This window comes from Protopterus annectens, chromosome 5.part0 (assembly GCF_019279795.1).
Source record: "Protopterus annectens isolate FY-2018-M chromosome 5.part0, PAN1.0, whole genome shotgun sequence".
NCBI classification, from domain to species: Eukaryota; Metazoa; Chordata; order Ceratodontiformes; family Protopteridae; genus Protopterus; species Protopterus annectens.
Genome location: NC_056735.1, coordinates 1,486,025,721 through 1,486,048,126, shown reverse-complemented (window position 1 = coordinate 1,486,048,126; position 22,406 = coordinate 1,486,025,721). Strand labels below are relative to the sequence as shown.

The 22,406-nt window shown below is 37.3% G+C and overlaps 1 protein-coding gene across 1 annotated transcript in view; it reads left to right on the top strand.

Moving 5' to 3' along the window:
- Positions 1-22,406, top strand: part of GAB2 (GRB2 associated binding protein 2) — a 1,426,812-nt gene that overhangs the window by 1,228,440 nt on the left and 175,966 nt on the right. The window contains exon 4 of the mRNA XM_044071312.1: positions 19,123-19,700. Within this exon, the coding sequence (XP_043927247.1) occupies positions 19,123-19,700 (578 nt within the window). The remainder of the gene's footprint in view (positions 1-19,122; positions 19,701-22,406) is intronic.

The following is a 22,406-nucleotide window of genomic DNA, read 5'->3' as shown; positions in this document are numbered from 1 at the left end:
TTTAAACTTAAGTCATATTACCTGGACTTGTCTCAGTAGTTAATTATGTTACCAGGAAGTACAGTCACGTTTCATGAGGCAGAAGGTGCCAAGAAGAGACTGCAGCAAATTGTACCCAGGCAGATGGTCAGACAGCAAGTCAAACAGCGCAAGCAGCTCAGGAGCCACATTCTAGTTTTGAGAAACAGAGAGCAATGTGAGGTTTGAAGCTCTTTTCATTGTTTCATTTGGGGATGAAACAAAAGGAGAAAGTGGCCCTTTCATTTGGTTAAAGTTACTCAGAGCATACAAGTAATATTGTTTTGCCATAATCAGAAAATATTTCATTTTTTTCTGTGTGCAGTCTACCTGGGCAGTAGTTTGTTTGTTATGTTTTGACTGGCATCACAAAAAGAAGGTAGCTAATTCTTGAAAGTGATGCATCTGGTGTATACATGCAGAATATGTCAACAATGGTATTTAAACAAGCACTATATTTTTACTACAGTTATGTAGTGTTATGGAAAACAAATGTTAAGTTGATTGCTGGAAACTTACACTGTTGAGTTTATTAGCAGTCCTTTTTATCAGCTACAATGGATACTGGGAAAAGTATCAGCTTACAGTAAATAGATGCCCTAACTGAAATCACTGTTGCAGAATTCTTGACATATGGGTTGCTATGAAACCTGAACTGATTATTTTGTGTAGTCTGGTTATCCTTGTTAAAGAACGATTTACACAGCTGACTGACACATACATATAAATTTCAACCTGTATGAATCAGGGAACATTCCATTACACTTTTGATCATATGCTGTCATTTGGTAGCCATATGTATAAGTTATCCAAATGCTTTATATGTTAAGTGTTAGATAGGACTTCCAAGATGACTACACACTGATCAATAGCTTAACTTTACCTCTCCCAGTGTGAAAACAGAAATTGAGAGACAACAGCTAGTGATATGATCAGATGAGTAAAATTCAGTTCCTGGCTAGTAGGTACACTGCCTGGATGCTTGCAAGAAAGAAACTCAACTAGAAAGGGTGAAGAGAAAACACCGACTGGAAGAATCCTACAGCTGTTCAGCAAAAAGCAGTTCAAACTCCAGCTTTGGTACAGGCTTCCAGTAATCTAGAGGAAAAAATAAGTCAAATGTGCTCAGAGCAGATTAAAGTAAATGAAACCCTGAAGGAGTATATCAACTCAAAAAAGGGTGGAAAAATGTAAGAAGCTTTAAACAGATATTCAGATGAGCCAATAAACCTGCAAAAATTAGAGGTCAAAATGAAGAAAAGGCTGAGTATGAGACTGCGCAAGAAGAGATGTTTCAAAAACTGATAGAATTAGATGACAGAGCATTTAGAGAAAATCTGAGATTTCTGCTGTCCTAGAGAAACCAGAAGGAACAGGCTATATTAATTTTATGAAGGCATCATAAGCAACCAGACTGGTACGCCAAAGCAGGAACTGTTAATTGAATGGGTACACTGTGTGTATTCTCCAAATCTGGCCATGAGAAAACAGCCAATACCTTTATTAGTAAAAATGCAAACCTACCAGCAGAAATAGTTGGTCCTGACAAAACTGTGGCAAAAGGGTAACGTATGAAAAGTTGGAGACAGTAGAGTGTTTGTGGAAAATTATTATTCATTGTATACCAGGCAGAAAGGAAACAAATTTATTCCAGTAATCATGTAATGTTGAGAGGCATGTGTGAGATTCTAGGTGCTGTATCCAGCTGTCTTCAGAATATTTCTGCTGGAGGATCAAAGTAATTTTTCATGTAGAACAGGCTAAGGAGGAAATGCAAAAGTTTATCCAACAAAAAATGAGCCATCAAGTAGAAGGAGACTGTGCTTCTCATTCTTCTGATAATACTGCACATGGAAACACTTTGCCAGTGAAACCTTTTCCACTGTTTCAAAGGAAGATGCTTGAAAGACAGAGAAACACACAGGAGTCGACCAGAAGAATCAGGAGTGCTGTGGAATTAAACCGAATCTGGGGTTGGGAGATGGAGATGAACAGGAAAAAGACCAGCAACAAGGAACTTAGTGAATAAATGTGAGACTGCAAAGTACTGCATTTGTGAAATATAGTTGTATAACAATGCGAGTGGACTTTTGTTGACTTATTTATGAGGACCTGAAAAGCATTTGCTTCACTGCATGGCATTATTGTTTGGAAGGACTCTGAGGGGAGGGAAAAAGAAGAAAAAGATAACTGTAAGTAAAATAATTTGTTTTCTTAACAGTATTTCTACAAAACTGTTTACAATATAAATTGTATAGTTTATAGCAAATTATTTTAGCTGCTCTTGTATGTGATAAATTTATTAAAGTAAAACTATGGCTTTTTTATCTTCCTTTTCTCTTTCCTTCTTCTTTTTTGTTATTAAGAAATGTTGGCATCACAGAGCAAGAAGACAATAAAAGCTAGACAAAAGTATGTTGGTTGGGGTGGCGGATGAGGTGTAAAAGTACACAGATCATAATATATGCAGAGCTGATATGTTTTCTTGGTTCCCTATTATATGATCGAAGACGCATTCTTTCGAATGCATCTTGATCAAACTTGAAAGCACAAAATGGCAAAATACCAAAATGGCATATAAGCAAACTCTTTCCCTGGGAAAGAAATTGCTTGGCCACCTTAATTATTTTGCCATTTTTGTCACTGTAGTGCGATCTCGGAGTTGGTATATTTAAGTAGGGGGGTGGGGGCACAGCCCCACACGTCAGGCCCACTTTATGTAATGTTTTAAAGTTTTGTTTTTTTTTTTCTTTTTTTGGTACAGCGATTTTTTTCCCTGGGAAACAAATCACTGTTCTAAGTGTTCGGGATTGTAAGCTTTTGCTTACATGGGGTCGCTAAATCAACGTTCACTTTTTTTAAGCGTTCGCTGATTTAATATAGACCCATTTTCTCTTACCTTTGCATAGGTGAAAGTCTGGGTTAAGACCCTTGGCTTAATCTAAAGTGTTTCCTTTAGGAATAAATGTTTCAGCTTCTGTTTCAGGCTGCAACAGAGGGCATTTTTGTTTTTTGTCTAACTTATCCATAGAGGCAAGCTGATGATGGGGCAATAAAAGACAGAACACTGTCTTCTTCAAGGCTAAAAGTTAATGATTTCTGAAAGTATACTAGTAGTTTTCACATCGGGGTGTGGGAAGTAAAGATTAAAAAAAGTACAGACACTAATTAGTGAAAGTAGAAACGCAGGCAATAACATACATCTTAGTATAGGTAACCTCAATTTCAAGTTAATTATGGCCTGTGTTAGCAGCTTTATATCTGGCACAAATATTCCTATTAGGAGGGTTAAACCTCATTATTTGAAGATGTAAATAGTTATATGTGTTTGTATTAAGTTATCAGGTTATGGGGTGTTTTGGGGATGTCTTTTTTTATTTCAGGGTTTTTCTTAAAACAAAAAATCTTGTAAATTGTGACATAGGTTTCAATGTTGGTGATAACAAAATAGTGCATAAAGGAGTAACTTGCCAAACACCAAACGTTAATGGGGGGCAGTGTTCCAGTAGTGATAGAAGATGAAAAATAAAATAATAATGGCAGATTTGAAATAGTAAGGGGCTATTGGCAAGGGATGACGATTATGCTGGCATGTGTTTATAGTCCACCTAAAACTACTATTTTGGAGCTTAAAAATTGGGAGAAATAATCAGCTTTCAGCAGGTTATTTATACCTGGGGTGTGGAATTTGATTTGTAACAATGAGGATGAGTCTGGGAGGCCTAGAAGGGAAAATATAACAAAAAGGGTAGATTTCTGAAAAAAAAGTTTGAGAATATTTGGTATTAAATGCATGAATTCAATCATAGGAACTCAGAGAATTTACATATTATTCCCTAAGGTACAATAACTGGGCTAGACTTGACAGAAATTATATTTCAGTGGAACACACCCATTTAATTGAGAACTTTGATACATATCTAATAACTATTTCAGATTATGCAGCAATAATTAGTAAGATAAAAATACAGGGTAATGTAGTAAAGGTAAGACACTGGCACTTCCCCAACTACCTGTTAAAAAGAGAGGAATTTAATAAATGGGTAGTGGAAAGTATCTAGGGCTTATTAAGGAAAAGTGAAAGTACTACAGATGTTATAGCTAGTGATTAGGATAAAATGAAAGTCGAATTTAAAAATAGGATAGAAGTAAAAGAAAAAGAGAGCTAGGTAAGAAGTAATCAGAATTATTTAGAGGGGTGACAAATGTTACAGTATTACAAATTATGGGGAATCTCACAGAATAAGAGGAGGCACAGTTGCAGAGTGCTAAAGAAAAAAACAAGAGAGTACCTAGATAATATGCATGCAACTGTTTTCTTGTTTTTTTCATAATAACTCTGGAGCACAAAAATGTTTGGCACAACAATGTAGGCACCAAAAATTAGAAAGGGTTGTTGCAAAAGTTAGGAAGCCTATAACAAAAAATAACCTGTAGCTGTGTTAGAGATATTTTGGAAGTTTTATGAAAATTTGTATAAAGCAGACAAGTTGGAAAATCAAGAAATATGCCAGGGTTAGAGGTAGATGAGGCTCAACAACTAGCGGTTAAGATAGGAGGAGATGAGTAAAAATGGTGATGAATAACCAAGCTACAGGAAAGTCTCCAGGAGTAGATGGTATTCTGGTAGAAGTTTGGAAGCTAGGAGGGAAGAAAGTGATTCAGATCTGGAAGGTTTTATTTGCCAATATTTTAAAAGGAGGGGAAACTGTGGTGGCTGTAATATAGCTAAAGATGGTAAAGACCCATCTGATCCAGCTTCGTGTAGGCCCATCTCAATTTTAAACTATGATCATAAAGTGTTATGTATATAATGGCTAACTGAGTAGCAAAGGCAATGCCAAAATTGATAGATATGGAACAGTGTGGTTTCTTGGAGGGGAGGCATATGTTTGCTGACATTAATAGAACAGTGATGATCCAAAGGGAAGCAGAATGTAAGAAAATATCGCTGATATTGGTAGGTCTTGATATAGAGTAAGCTGAGATTTTATGAGTAGAACAATGGAAGCATTTGCATTTCCTGATACCATCTTCTTTCGGCTTTTCCCGGTTAGGGGTCACCACAGCAGATCACCTGTCCGCTCATGATTGGCAGTGGGGTTTTATAGTGTCGAGTTGCCAGCCCGGTGCCCAACCTTCCACGGAAGGCACACACACACACACACACACACACACACACACACACACACACACACACACACACACACACACACAGACACACACACACACACACAAGCACTCACACCTAGGGCCAATTTAGAGTTTCCAATCCACCTGCAGCACGTTTTTGGGATGTGGGAGGAAACCGGAGCACCCGAAGGAAACCCACACAACCACAGGGAGGACATGCAGACTCCACACAGAAGGCACCCCAGCTGAGGATCGAACCAGAGAACCTGTTGCTGTGAGGTGGCAATGCTAACCACTGCACCACCGTGGCTGCCCGCATCTCCTGATACCATAATGAGGTTAATTAGAAGGGTGTATGAGAGATCAGAGGCAAAAATCAAAGTGGGAGGGTTCCACTGTAATAAGTTGTGTTTGAACAGAGGAGCCAGGCAGGGATGTCTTCTTTCCCCTTTGTTATTTTTGTTGTATTTAGGGGACTGACAAATTCAAGTATAAATATATGGTGTTCAAGACATGTTGGCTTTATTTTCAGATGATATTATTTTGAACCTGATGGAACCAGAAAAGGGCATCTCAATGTTGTGAAGATAGTTCCAGATTTTTTCAGGATATAAAATTAATGAAGATAAAGCAAAAGGTATAGCTATAAATGATGTACATACATGAATTGGTCCAGCAATACCATATTTATGGGGACATAATAAAATTAAGTATTTACTAGTATGGATTAAAAATTATTTATGGCAATGAAGGATATGTGGGAAGAGACTAAACAAAAGATAATCAAAAGTTGAGAAATTGGAAGCTCTTGCCTATCAATATGGATAACAAGATAAAAGTTGTAAAATGTTTTAAGTCATTTTTGTTTTATCCACAGGCCAGGCACACTTTTATCAACCAGAGGTGAAGTTGTGGATAGTAATTAATAAAGAGTTGAAGAATTTTATTTGGGAGGGGAAGAGGACAAGAGTCAAGTGGAATACGTTGATCCTCCCAATAGAACAAGGAGGTTTGGATTACCTTGTTTGAAGGGAATTTTTAAAACTGCACAGTTATGGCTCTTCTACATAACCTAAGCAGAAAACTTCAATCTTCTTCTTCTTCTTTCAGCTTTTTCCCGGTTAGGGGTCGCCACAGCGGATCACCTGTCTGCTCATGATTGGCAGTGGAGTTTTACAGTGTCGAGTTGCCAGCCAGGAGCCCAACCTTCCACAGAAGGCACACACACACTCACACCTAGGGCCAATTTAGAGTGTTCAATCAACCTGCGGCATGTCTTTGGGATGTGGGAGGAAACCGGAGCACCCGGAGGAAACCCACACAACCACAGGGAGGACATGCAGACTCCGCACAGAAGGCACCCCAGCCGAGGATCAAACAGGAGAACCTCTTGCTGTGAGGCGACAATGCTAACCACTGCACCACCATGGCCGCCCAAGCAGAAAACTTCAGTACAAAGTGGAAAAGCATGATAATGAAGTGAGGAGGGGGAATTCAAGAAATAAGAAAAGAATGGGATTTTGGATACATATCCTTGAGGAAAATAACAACAGTCATACAAAATGTTATATTCATAAAGTAGCAGAAATATACTAAGAACTAAACTGACATGGGAATGGAAAAAGGAGATTCTGCCGATAGGGATGACTGCAATTAGGGGTACAGAAAATAGACAAGAAGAGGCTGGAGTTTACTGGAGGAAGATGGCAAGTTACCTAGTTATTGAGAACAAATAATTAGAGAAGGAAAGGTAATATAAAGGGAAGAGGCCAAAAAGACGTTTGGATTGCAGGCTAGCAATTGCCTTTCCTATCAGGGATTTATATCAGGGCATTAACAAAGAGAAAGGAATAGGGGAGTCCTAAATGAAAGTTCTGCACTGGTTTAGTTGTTAGTTGAATGTAGAACAGAAGCTGCTATTTAAAAAATGGATTATTAGTTGGGCATATAAAATATTACATGTTAAATACAGGAATCAATCAGAGGAGGTCAGAAAAGATAGGGAAAAAGGATTAAATATGCAATTCTCAAAGAAACAATGTGAGTATACAAGTATGGTTACCAAATATGCAACAAAGTAGGATTTTTGCTTGGATGTGTTTACATAGATACTTTTATACCAATACTTTTATACCCCATGCAGACTCCAAAGAATTTTTCCTCGGGTAGATAGCAAATGTTGGAGGTGTTATGGGAAAGAAAGAGATAACTGGGCACATATGTTTTGGGAAAGTAAATAAGTTGGCACACTTGTAAAAATTCCCTAGAGAGTACTCTGTCACAAACACGGGTGAGCAAATGAGTCTAACTAAAGAAATTACTTTTTGAGCTGGGATACAGCATCTGAATTGCTAGACGTACTAAAGACTTGTTAGATTTAATTGTAGTGGCAGCCAAAAAAAGCAATTTCTAGAAAATGGAAAGCAAAAGCAAAATCTAAACCAACTACACTTAAAATATTGACTATTGCAGCAGAGATAAAAGAACTGGAAGTGGGATTCTTACAGAATTGTTGGAATAAATTATACAGAAAAAACGGAAATTGTTGGAACAGTACACACAGAAAAAATGTTTTAGAGGAGGAATGAGGTTTAAGAGAAGGCAAGAACTGAATAATGTATGTAATGTTGCTTAGCTTATGTGATACATAACAGTACATGTGACATATAATGCTTGTAAACATGAACTTGTTAAAATGGTTTGATTACTATTATATAAATGTAAGTTTGTGTATGTCACAAGTAATAATTCAATAAAGGTGTTTAAAAAAGATTTAGGTTAGAGGTCATAGAGTTATAGAGTCATCACTGGAAGAATGTGTACAGTATATTTCTTTGGTTTTAGAATGTCCCTCCCCTTATGTGGCTGGACTCATGTTGAATGACAGCCAGATAGTTTTGTTTGCACATGTTGCTGTATATGTGGTTGGAAAACCTTACTGTTTCATTTCTAATAAGCATTTTAAGTTATGTATATTTGTTTTTATTTGAAAATCACTTGTGCTGATTATCTCAAGTAGTCAAAGATGAGTGTCATGAAAGGAGATACTGCCAGTCCAGCTATCTGGAATTTTGTAAATAATTATATGTCATTTGTGAATATCAACATAATTCATACACTTGTGTTACAAATGTATTAGAACTGTATGTTATGTGTATATCAAACTGCTGGTACAGAAGTGTGTGTTGAACAGGGTTTGTACAGTACTGAGCTTAAAGATGTATCCACAGTGTACCCGCTGGATTAGAACAGAAATGTATATACACTATTGTAACTGTTTAGATGTATATATTTTAACAGTGGAAACCGGAACACAGGAAGTTCATTTCAGAAAAATAGCTGAACATTTAAATTACTTTTTAACAGCCAGAGACAGGATGTCTATACTAGGGATCTCTCTGTGTTAACTTGAAAGAGAAATACTAGGCTTGAGATGGGAAAGTGTTTTATTGTTTTATGACTTCCAGGATCTCCCTTAGATCTAAGAAGAGTCTTTGTTTACGTATTTTCACAGGTAGATGCTAACTGCTGTTGTTTTTGAGCCTGGGAACTGAAGTCAGATGACAAAAAGTTATGTCATTTTGTAAGTATCCCAGCAGTAATATTTGGTGGGATATTAATATAACAACTCTCTGAGAGAGAGTGATTGAGCAATTTGTATTTTGTCTTTGACCTGACAAGAACATCCACTCACCACATCTCTTGCTCTGTAAGTAAGTTAACTATGGTACAGTAATTTCTGTTAGATACAGTAAGGACTATAGAGACGTTTAGCTTAGATTTTTTTTCTTTATTTATTTCAGACTGTCCTGCAATGTTGTTTTAAATATTTCCTGTGATTTTGAACAATGATGTAACTGTGATTATTTACTGAGTATTTTCTTGTTCTTTTATTATTTATTATTAAATATGTTTAAACCTTTCATTGTGACTGATATTTGTGAGACATATTTAAGTTCTGAGAGTACTTGCATATATATTTGGTGGCATTGTGGGCCACTCCTAATAGCTTTGCTCTTGGTCAAACTACCATTTGTATTGATAGTAACATTACACAGTAAGACTGGACATCCTGTGTTAAGGGCCTTAAAGTAGCTGATAAGGATGTGGCTGGTGGAAGTAATAACTACCTTATAGTCTGGGCAGAAGGGGGCATAGCTAGTAAATCTGTGCCAGCCTTTCCCATGTGTGTGTGTGTGTGTGTGTGTGTGTGTGTGTGTGTGTGTGTGTGTGTGTGTGTGTGTGTGTGTGTGTGTGTGTGTGTGTGTGTGTGTGTGTGTGTGTGTGTGTGTGTGTGTGTGTGTGTGTGTGTGAGCTACTTGGGCTGGAACACAAAGCACTGGTTGGACAGAGAGTTTGCTGGAGATCTTGGCTTGGCCACTCAGCTGAGATCTCAACCCTATAGCTGTGCCAGTGGGAAGTCTTATTGGAGATCTAGAGAAAGAGGTAGAAACCAGTCCCGGACTGACTGTGGTCTCTATGTGCTTTTAAGGGAAATTGCACTTGATGCAGGGGACTGCATTTGGAAAAACTGTGTGTGTACGTGTCATCTTCCCAGTGTATTTCCCCCACTGGTGCTAGTGGTGAGTACTGATTCTCCTTGATTACTGGCCCAGTGTTGGGATGTCAGAATGAGTAATAAGCTTACAACTGTGAAATGAGTTTGCCCAACAGAAGTCACACTGTAGATTAATTGCAAGGGAGTGCCTTATTTGTTGCAACAATACTTTTGTTTTGTGTTGCTGTCATATGAGTTTGTTTGTGTCTTTCGGCTTTTCCTGGTTAGGGGTCGCCACAGCGGAACTCCGGTCCGCTAATGATTAGCAGTTGATTTTTACGTGCCGGCTTGCCAGGCCTGACGCACAACCTTCAATGAAGGTACACCCATTCACGCATGTCTCCACGCAGATGACGCTCTAGCTGAGAATCGAACCGGACAGCATCTTACTGTGAGGCAACAACGCTACTGCAGCACCACCACCGTGGGTTGTTGCTGTCATATGAGTGCTGTGTAATATTTACTTAATTAGAGTGCAGCTGTTTTTCTGGAACTTTAAAGAAATATTCACATAATACCTTTTAAATCTTTGAGAATGGTAATTCTTCTTTATTTCTTTCTTTGTATTTTTTGATTATGATAGTCCCAAGGTACAAAAACTGCTTAACAATGCCCTTTTCAGCAGTGGCCCAGGGAGAAAGGCTCCATTACAAATTGCTTCATTAGAAAGCTATTCAATATAAAGCAAAAGAAAAGTGTATTCTTATTATTAAAAATAGAAGAAAATACAATATGTTAGTCACATTCAGTAAATTGAACAGAGCATGTTAGGAAAAATGTAAGTGAAACCATTTTGGTGCAGTGACTGGAGAAAAAGTGAGACAAATACAAGTGAATAAAAGGAGAGTTTTAGGCATATGCTAAGAAGAAAAAGTTGAGTGTATTCAGTGAGGAAAGTTAAAAGGACAATTAACAAAGGAAATGCATTATCAGGGTGAGGGTAGGGGAGAAGAAAGTGAGCTATTGAGAGAACAAGTGTTAGTAGAAAAATCACTGTGGAAATAAAAGACCAGATGAAGGGCTGATGGTAGAAAATGTATAGAAATTAAGGTGGAGAGGGGATCACAACAAAGGGTGGAAGAAAGAGAAAGATAAAGGCTGAAAAGTAGATGAAAGAGACAGTGAAGTGTGTGTGTGTGTGTGTGTGTGTGTGTGTGTGTGTGTGTGTGTGTGTGTGTGTGTGTGTGTGTGTGTGTGTGTGTGTGTGTGTGTGTGTGTGTGTGTGTGTGTGTGTGTGTGTGTGTGTGTGTGTGTTTGTTTGTTTTAGGCTTAAGACAGGGTAGGAGAGAAGACTTGGCATTCATAAACGATTGGTACTTAAGAGTGAGGTAAAGATTAAATGAGAAAATGTAATGTACTCAGTGGGGAAGGACACATGGGCATGTCCATTTCGATGATAGGCATTGTTTAGGAAGGCTTTGGAACCATTTAAAAATTGGTTCAAGTTGAGTCTTGAGGGAAGTGAACTCCATTTTTTTTCTACTTGATCTGAGTACAGAGCATCCATATGATAGTTTCTGAATTTTGGGATCACAAAGTTCTCACTTTGTGACCTTAGATTTCAGGAGAGGGATTGTGTTTTTGAAGCAGATTGATACAGCTGGTACATTTAAGTGGTTTGTGTAAAAATAGACAGGCTATTTTGATTTATGAATAGGTCAGTAGGTGGGACAATTCTAGCCACTTTAACTTTCTCAGTGCAGTGCAATGGTAAGTTCTGCTTTGAAGGTGTGCAGCAAATTTGGCTATTGTTGGTTAGAACGAACTTTGTAGCAAGAGTTAATGAGCAGCACTTATGAGAGCATCTTCAGTAAGGTAAGGTTTGGCTTTTTAATATAATCCAAGTTTTAATCAAGTTTGTTGATGGTGTAGTTGAAGCTGATTGAACTTTAGTTGTTGATCAGTAATGACACCATGCAATTTGGTTTGCACTGTACATGTTCAAAGACTGTTATGTGATATAGTTCATAAGGAGTTTATGCTGGAAGAGGATTTTTTTTTGTTTTTTGTTCGTTTTTGTTGTTGTTTGTTTGTTTAGCATATTGTAGTACTGACTGATATTGTTTGAGCCGTGTTTCTAAATGAATAAAGTTTTCTTAGATTATTGCTTGAAAGCAGCCAAAAGAGTTTGTAGAAAAAATTACTTTAGAATTATCTACATATTGGATGAGTGTACCACATGTACCTATACATTTCATTGATGAAGATGCTGGAAGGGAAAGGACCCAGTTTCGAGCCTTGGAGTATACCTGTACTTAGAGGTAAGAAGGAAGAGTAGGAGTTATGCCATTTACTACTCTTGTGTCATGTGATTGAGGTGACATTGGAACCATTGAAATGAGGTGTGCTCGATACTTAAATGTGATAGTCAGGTTAGGAAAGGGTGGGATACAGTATCAAAAACTTTGGATAAGTCTAGGAAAAGGGATTTGATAAAGTGACCTTGATTTCACTTTTTTTACCTCTTTGAGGAAGTATAACACAGCAGTCTTAGTTCTGTGTCCTTTTCTCACACCAAAAACACAAACAAACATAGGCACTAACAAAAGAGCAGCCACTGCCAACCACTAGAGAATAAAGAAAAAAAAACAGAAATGGTTTAGCACTTTCATTCTCTTTAATATTAAAAAACTAGTTACCCTAGTCTCCACCCCAGATTTCAGGTTTTGAGGATGACATTATAGAGGATTTGAACAAGTTGGACAGGATTGAAATTTTTATTTATCACAATTTAATCAATAATGAAAGGTACTTGTTGAGAGCTATTACCCAAGCTAAGACGATGCACTTAGTGAAACTTGACAAGGGAGGCAGTATGGCAAAATTTGATTCTATCAATTGTACTGGAGTAATGATGAATTTATTACAAGATAACAAAACTTATGAATCTGTGCCAAGGAACAAAATTAATAGAGCATACAGAAGGATAGATCTTCAAGTGGAAGATTTAAAATTGGAAGGAAGGATTACCCCTAAGTTATATCAATTTTTAAAGAGGCCTAGTCCTATTATTCAAACTATATTTGAAATACCAAAAGTGCACAATGATATTTGGGAGCCATCCTTTAGACTCATTGTAGCAGCACATGGGTCTAAAACAAATCCCATAGCAGTCATGAGTGATAAACTTGTAAAACCAATTTTTTCCAAAGGAAGTAATTTATTAAAAGATTCCTTGGATTTGTGGCTGGATTAAACCAGATATACGGGATATAGGAGTTGGGTTTTTAACAGATGACTTTATTGATTTGTTTTCTTGTATACCAGTTGGCAAAGGAATTGAATATTTTCATGAAGACATGTTGATGTTGGAAATTTTAGATCCGAATGAGATTAAATTGACTGAGGAGTGTATGTTTATAGTTTTAGAAAACAATTACATTTTTTGAAGGGTAGTTTTTCAAACAAATTTCAAGAGTTGCTATGGGAAGAGTGTGAGCCCTGGTGTATGCAAATTTAGTTTGTTATGCATGGGAAACAAAGCAAATGCTTAAAAGTGAAATTTTTAATTATTGCAGGGTATATTTGTGTTTGTAGATGGTATATTTATTTTATGGAATGGCTCTGAAGATTTAGTAAAGGTGTTTATTGATTTTTGCACAGTACTACCAATTTTTACATTTCACCTTTAACAATCACAAGGAGAGGGAAAATTATTTGGACACTGCAGTTAATGAAGACTGAAAGAGGTTTCAGATCAGCCTTCTGTAGAAAGCCTACTTTTAATAACACCTACCTGCACTTCTCCAGTTCACACCCTTTAGCACAAAAGAGACTTTTGGTTAAGGGGCAGGCAGTTAGGTTGGCCAGAATGATTTCTGACACTGAAATATTTGTTGAAGAGTTAGCTAAAAACTATGTTTTATGACAGAGGCTCTCCAAAGAACATAGTGAAGTAGTAAAGTTAAGAGAGACCAAATATAAACCACTTTTAGGAATTGGTTTTGGAGACTTTGCAAGACAAAATAAGGACAACAGTTTTGACAGAGGAATGGTGAGGATGCAGGGAGTAGAGGTGGCGAAGGTGAATGAGTTTAAGTACTTGGGATCAACAGTTCAGAGTAATGGTGAGTGTGGAAGAGAGGTGAAGAAGAGAGTACAGGCAGGATGGAGTGGGTGGAGAAGAGTGTCAGGAGTGATTTGTGACAGACGAGTGCCAGTAAGAGTGAAAGGGAAGGTCTACAAGAGGGTAGTGAGACCAGCTATGTTATATGGGTTGGAGACAGTGGCACTGACAAAAAGGCAGGAGTCAGAGCTTGACGTGGCAGAGTTGAAGATGTTAAGATTTGCACTGGGTGTGACAAGGATGGACAGGATTAGGAATAAGTATATTAGAGGGTCAGCCCAGGTTGGAAGGTTTGGAGACAAAGCCAGAGAGGCAAGATTATGTTGGTTTGGACATGTGCTGAGGAGGGATGCAGAGTATACTGGGAAAAAGATGCTAAGGATGAAGCTGCCAGGTAACAGGAAAAGAGGAAGGCCTAAGATAAGGTTTATGGATGTGGTGAGAGAGGACATGCAGGCGGTTGATGTAACAGAGCAAGATGCAGAGGACAAAAAGAAATGGAAACAGTTGATCTGTTGTGGCGACCCCTGACGGGAACAGCCAAAAGAAGAAGAAGAAGTTTTGAATATGAAACAGCTATGATATTGATATATAATAATAAATATCAGGAAGTTAGATCTATTGTTGATAAGAATTAGACAATACTTAGGACTAACTCATTGATTTTTTTCAGTCATGGGTAATCAGCCAAGATTTGTAAGGAGAACCTCAAAAAATCTTAAAAACATTTTTGAAAGAGGTAGTTAAGGGGATAATGAAAGTGTAAAGGGTAGTACTTTGAAATGTGGACATTGTAATCAATGCCCATACATTTTACAGGTAGATCAACTTACTATTAATGAGTTTAATTTAAAATTTTGGAAAATGAACTGTTTGACTTCTGGAGTGATGTATTTTACTAAAAGCTCCAAGTGTTCCTCCTTTTATACTGGAAAGACTGAACAAGCCCTTAAAAAGAGAATATACGAGCACAATTATGATATTTCTATTAAAAATATTTATAATGCCTTGTTATGGGTTTAATGGATTCAGGTTTGCTATATTGGACAAGGTAGTTATGAACCCAAGAGGAGGTGATTGGGAGACCCACTTGGACTATGGGGAGGTTTTTTGACAATTAAAACTGAATGCAGGTTCCCCTCCTGGTTTAAGCAAACATGTTTCTATAAAACTTGTATTAAAATTAAGAGATGCTAAGTTATAAGGACAGTGGTATCTGATATTCATCTGTTTATTTATTTATTTAATGCGTGGATTATACATTTTGTGTGTGTGTGTGTGTGTGTGTATGTCTGTATGTATATATATATATATATATATATATATATATATATATATATATATATATATATATATATATACATACATACAGAATAGCATAAAATATACTGACCCCAAGGATATTGCCAATATCCTGGCAGATCGATTCAGTGCCAGCTTCAAACCCCCATCCCTAAAGGGCCCATCTCAATACAGAGAGATTGCCAAATTCCGGTAATAACGGCCACACAGGTAAAAAATACACTCTCCAAAGCTAGGAATACAGCATCCATGGGACCAGACAACATCCCGGGCTGTGTACTACATGAACTTCAAAATGAACTGGCACCTCACCTAAGTGTTGTGTTTAATCATAACCTCACCTCAGGCTTCATGCCCACTGAGTGGCGCACAGCTACAGTTATCCCACTATACAAGGGGGATCCACCGTGGATCCTGGGAGCTACCACCCCATCAGTGTGACGAGCCTGATCTGCAAGGCCATGGAACTTATTATCATGGAACTTATAAACAAAGACAATGGCAACCTTCAAACACTGGACCCCACCCAGTTTGGGTTCGTCAAGGGCTGATCTTGTCTCCTGAACCTGATTGACTTCTTCGAATCAGTCTCCAGAGCTGTGGACAAGGGTAAGGTGGTCCACACAGCCTATCTGGACCTCGCCAAGACCTTTGACACCATCCTCCACTCTGGAATCATAGATAAACTTACTAAGCTGGGCATTAATCCCTACGTCACTCGATGGGTTGCCAACTGGCTTACTGACAGAACCCACACTGTAAAAGTAGCCGCCTCCAAATCCAACTCCAGACAAGTGACAAGTGGAGTACCTCAGGGTTCAGTCCTGGGACCGCTCTTGTTTGGCATCTACTTCTCTGAAGTACAGGCCAACACTAAGGAACTCTGGCTAGCAAAGTTTGCAGTTGACTGCAAACTGGGAGCCATTATTGAATCCTCAAATGATGTGGATATTCTACAGAAGGGCCTTACAGAAACAGATGCTTGGTGCCTGAGCCATGGGCTCAAGCTCAGTGCCAAGAAATGTATAGTTATCCCCTTTGGGAAAAAACATGTACCCATGAATTACCACATAGGTGGCAGTACACTAAACACCGAAAGTGTGATAAGAGATTTAGGAACATAGGTGGACAGTGGTCTCACCTTTGATAACCATATCGCCACAACAGTCAGGAAATCCTTCTATGTGGCATACATCATCAGTAAGGGCTTTTCATCCAGAAAAAAGGAGGTCATTGTCCCACTGTACTCATCCCTCATTAGACACATTATAGAATACAACACCCTGTTTGGTATGTACCTCTCAAGACATCTGCAAAAACTGGAAAGGCCGCAGAAATACCTCACTAAAAGAATCACAGGCCTAAAGCAGATGCCATATGCTGACCATCTAAAAAAACTCCAGCTATACTCTTTTGCATATCATCTACTCAGAGGCGATCTCTGCTTAACATACAAGGCCATGTCAAACCCAGAGCTGCTGGACCTGCTACACTTAAATAAATCCCAATCTGTCAGAGCCACACGCTTCAGGGATCTAAACCTTGTCATCACAATGAACAAAACATGCTGGAGGGATAGGTTTGTGACCCAGAGACTCCCCAGACTCTGGAATGGACTGCCCATACATGTCAAGCAGAGCGCCTCTTTGGCCCTCTTCAAAAGGAACCTTGACATTTGGATGGGAGATAGGAAATTCACCCTGGGGATCACATCAGTCGCCCTGCTAGACAGGGGTCCAGGGAAGTAAATATTGTGGGAAGAAATAGCCAGGGAATTGTTATGGCACACGCACACACACACACATATATATATTTATGCAGTAAAGTCTCTTCAGAAACATCATATAATTAATTTTATTTATTTACTTTATCCATTCATTTATTTATTTAAAGGATTGATGGCAAACATGCAATACACACGTGCTTGTTCTTTACATATTACATTTTGGGTTATTTTAAGCTAATTACTTTTTTATTAACCTGGGTTGTAAAAAGAGAATTTTTATTGATTTTAAAGTATGTTTATAACTTATATACATATATTTTTTAATATTTAAAATAGATTTTTATTATATGCAGTTTTTTAAAGACTTGGTTATACAGATGTTTTTTATGGGGTTGTATCCCTTTAAGAGAAGAATTGATTTGGTTATTAATTGTAAATTGTTAATTAGGTTCTCTATATATTCAAAGGTATTTGCATTATTAGTTTGTTCTGATGAAGTCTCTACTGTTACTTTAAGAGACAATAAGACTTAGCTTTATTGTATTTTATTTTATGGTAAGGTGTAAATAAATGTTTTGCTTAATTTCCTTAGATTTGTCTAGTCTGTGATCTAACAACGCTATTAGGTAGCCCTATATCTTTGTGAGCCAACACTATTGATATTCTGTTGCAAGTTTTTCTAGGGAAAAAAATGAACTTTTGAGCACTACTTGTAACTTACTTAGTAACTTAGTATTACTTATAACAGTCTACAAATCATCAGTTTGGTCTTTTTTGATATGGAATTTGTACCTTTCTTTATTGGCTGGGATTCATACAGGTGACACTTCTCATTTGCACAAGCCTTGCACAGCTAGGCAGCACTGTATTGTGATAGAAACACTAAACATCCAAATGAAACGTTACAGCACTTGTGGGAAGCTAGCTGCATGCTTTAGGGTATGTAAATGAACCATGCACCAAGAATGTTATCAATGAAATTGTGCCAAGTCAACCTCTGCTGCTACTGTGTACTTTGGCACTGTGGAACTGTGTCAAGTCAACGTCTACTGCTACCATTTACTTTGGCACTGATTGGCTCCATGTGGATACTGGCAGGAACCTGCAGTGCCAAGGATTACAGTATGCTGCTGTTTTATGGCTGCTGTAACTAAAGAGCATTCATGCTGCAGGCAGCAATAATATTTTTGGCATGCTTTGCCCTTTATAGTCAGGAGAACACAGCTGTGCAGTATCCTCTGTATAGAACTGAAAGACTGTGACCATCAATATCCTACATGTAATAGCATTTGGACCTCATTTTCTTCCTTAAGTAATTTGCATGTCATTATGCTGTCATTTGCACATATTTTCTGCTGCATATTTAGGTGCACTACACTAGACTGGAGAGCAGTATGGGAATACGAATTGTTAGTGGCCTGGACCTGTTTGCATAATGCTGATTTTGGCACCTGTGTGTGCTACATATTGTGGAATATGTGTGTGAATCCCACTCATTCTTTTATATTTTGTTTAAATGAAATGTTTTCTTTTGCAGAATTAATCTGCCTGTATCCCATTCAAAAAGCAGCGCATTTGACTGGAGTTTGTTGGGATATTCCTTTCAGTTGTTTCCCCTACAAGCAAAATGTCTTTTTCCAGGTGTGATAGTATGATCAAGACTGGATGTCTGCTTAACCAGTGATCTTCTGGCATTTAATGGATGCATACCTCCAAACCTCTAAGTGCAAGAAATCTGGACAAAGCTATACATCTAAACCTCTAAGTACAAGAAATCTGGACAAAGCCAAAAGTAACGAGGGGACAAAGGCCCAAAATCAAGGAGAAGATTTTAAACACTGTTTTTATTAATTTAGAAAGTTGCTAGAATAACATTTATTTGTGTTTGTTTTGTTTTTTGCTAGCACACAGTTTCGGAAGGACATAAAGTCTGAAACTCAGTGTATGAAATTATTTAATGACTTTAGTCCTCAGTGATTTGCCAGAAAACACACAAATTTTATGAGGAACAGACCAAATATGAGGCAAAAGTCTCAAAATTCTGCAAAAATTTGGAAAGCTGAGAGGTATGATTGAATGTTTGCTAATGTCTGTGGTAAAGATTAATATGTATGTTACCACTGTATTTAATCCAGCTTCCAGCCTGCTGGTAACTAGCAGGTGTCTTCCATTCTGTGTTTCAAGGAAAGTAATATAATGGGTTATTTCCTGCTGCTTCCAATATTTTGAGAGTAATCTTGAAGTCCCAAGAATGTTTGTCATAAAGCAACTGAAATACTAAAGCTAATGTTAGTAATTACTTATCTTTTTGTTTTTTAGGAGCGCCAGTTTCTCACAAGCTTCTCGGTCTTCTTTCTTTATAAAAAATGATTCACCTCTTCAGAAAATCTGCCAGGGATACCCACACTGTATGAACAGAGTAACTGGACAAGCCCATGGCTTTTATAGCTTACCAAAGCCAGTCAAGAATAATTATGATAACAGAGACTCCTCTTATAGCCAGCCTAGAAGCTCAGACATTGACGGCTATGCCAAATCTAACCTTAGTGCATCAGAAAAAGAAAATCAGGATGAATACATATTTAAAATTCCCAATAATGCTTTATGCAGGGAATTAAGTGAGCTGTCCACAGATGGTTGTGTTCCAACAACCCCTGCCTCAGTTTACCAAATTCCAAGAACGTTTACACTGGACAAGAATCACAATGCTTTAACTATGGGTTCCAGTGACCTGATTGCTACTCCTCCTCCTCGGCCACCCAAGCCTGGACAACTGGAACAAAAATGTGGTAGCCCACAGCAGCATTACAATGGAGAACGCATGAATGCAATGGTGACAACTACCATTACTAGGAGAAACACACTGCCAGCCGTGGAGAACAATCGTCTTTATCGAGGTAAATATTTCAGAAGCACTCTTCTGGTTGCATCTAATGACTTAGCTAATGTTACAGTCTGAAGTTCTATAGATTATGCAACTAAAAATGATGTGTACATTTATACTTTAACATATGTAACTATTTCCAGGTTTCTGCAGCACTGCATTTAGAAAACTGGGTTACAAAGAAATGTTTAGAATTAGAACAATACACTTCAAAATGACTTATGTTTACTCGGAAAAAGTCCTCTCATTCATTGTACTATATCTTTACAAGCTAGTCTCAAAACATTATAATATTTTACTACTGGTATTATTACTGATTGTATTTTTCTAAGTAGGTGTTCTGTGTGTATCTTTCTTCTGAGGGTTTACACAAGTGTTCAACTATATTTTGTACATAGCTGTTTTATCTTGAGTGTTTTCTTTCCTCCTGATGGTTTTCAGTAATTGTTTACCTGATGTTCTCAAACTGTTATTATTCTGACATCTGAATGCTATGTTTCTTTTTACCTTTTCACATACTGTAACTTTCCTTGGCATACTTTCAAAATTGTTTTGTACTGTCAACTGCTCTGTGACCGTGGGTTGTGGCTGAAAAGGGTCAGTAAACCAGTGCACCTACCAGGTCAGCAAATATAAATATAACTCAGCAAGCAAATAAATAAATAAGTAAATAAATTTATTATGGTGGTATCAAGTTAGATTTTACAGAACTGGTCGGTAGTATAAGTGAAATAAATCCACATCTGAAGAGCTGGCTGGGTAAACGTGTAAAGGTGTAACTGTTGAACTATTTTGTAGGTTACACTGCGTGTATTTTGACTCCAAGCATATAAGTTGACTCTAATCAGTCATGGCTTTTTTACACACCTTTATTGAATTACCACTTATGACATAGGTAAACTTACATTTATATAAAAACAATCAAACCGTATTAAAAAGTTTACATTTACAATTATTATACATCAGGTATGTTGCTATATATTGTAATATATCATATAATCTAAGCAACATTATATATGTTATTCAGTCATGGCTGTGTCTTAAACCTTATTCTTCCTCCAAGTCATTTTCTGCATGAATTCTTCCAAAAATTTCCATTTTTTTTTTTTTTTAAACAAAAAAAATGCTTTTAAATTATCACTTATGAAATAGGCAGTCATACATTTATATAAATGAAAATAAACCAGATTGACATATTTTTAATTGCAAACATTATACATCACTTATATTCTATCCAGTCATTACTCATTCAAATCCTGCCTTCTTTTAAAACTCACTCCTCCTCCAAAACATTATTTTGCATGTATTGTTCCTATAATTCCCATTTTTATGTAATTTACCCCTACCCCTTTCTAAAGATCTCATTCTAGTTGTTTTATTTCTGTTACTATATTCATTACTTCCAGTACAGTTGGTTTAGACTTTGATTTCCATTTTCTAGTAATTGTTTTTTTGGTAGTCACCATAATTAGTCTCAACAAGGCTTTACTATGTCTAGGCAATTCTGATTCTGTGTCACAGCTCAAAAAATCATTTATGCCATTTTGCTCACACAGTATTTCTGATAGTGTAGTCTGCAGGGTATTTTTAAAGTCTGCCAATTTATTACACTCCCAAAAATATGTTCCCAACTACCTCTTTCTTCCGTATCACACCTCCAATATTTGCTATCTACCTGAGGAAAAATTCTTTGAAGTCTACTTGGGGTATAAAAATAGCTATTTCAACACTTCCAAACAAAGATCCTAAATCTTCTAGACTTTGTTGCATATTTGGGAGTCATACATATTTGCCCCCATTGTTTCTTTGTGAATTGCTTATCCAGTCTCTCTTCCCAATCATTTCTAACCTCCTCTGATTGAGTCTTACAATTGTCATGCAATATTTTAATATGCTCTACTAATTATTCCTTTTTTTAATAGCAGTTTCTGTTCTGTGTTCTACTAAAACTATACCAGTGCTGGTTTTCACTTAGGATACCACTATTTCTTTCTCTTTGTCTATACTCTGATATCAATCATTGATAGGGAAGGCAATCTCTAGCCTGCAGTCCAAGTAAATATTTGGTTTCTTCCCATGCTATTACCTTTCCCTGTCTATTTGCTCCCAATACCTTGTTCCTTTGCCAGTTTTCTCTAGTAGATTCCAGCCCCCCCCTCTTGCCTGTTGTCCATATTCCTAATTGCAGTCATCAATATCAGCAGAATCTCCTTCCTCTATTCCCATGTTGGCTTAGTTCTTAGAATACTTTCTGCTACATTACAAATATAATATTCTGTATGGTTATTGTTATTCTCCTTAAGGGTCTTCATCCAAAATTCCAGTCTCTCCTAGTTTCTTGTGCTTCCTCCCTGTTTTTTTATCTTCCCTTTCCACTTTGAATTATAAGTTTCTGCTAGTGCTGCTATAGGACCCTTAACTGTGTAGCTCTAAAATAACCCTTCAGATCAGGTAATCTCAGCCAACTTGTTCTGTGAAAGGATCAGCTTATCCTACTTGATTCTTCCATCTTCCCTTCCCAGATAAAATCCTTCAACTCTTTATTAATTGCTATCCACAACTTCTCCTGTGGCTGATAAAAATATGTTTGACATATATATAAAACTAACGGGACTAAATACCTTTTGACTGCTTGTATCTTGCCACATATAGCCATAAAACAGAGCTTCCACTTTCTCAATTTGTATATTATCTTTTTAGTCTCTTCCTACATATCCTT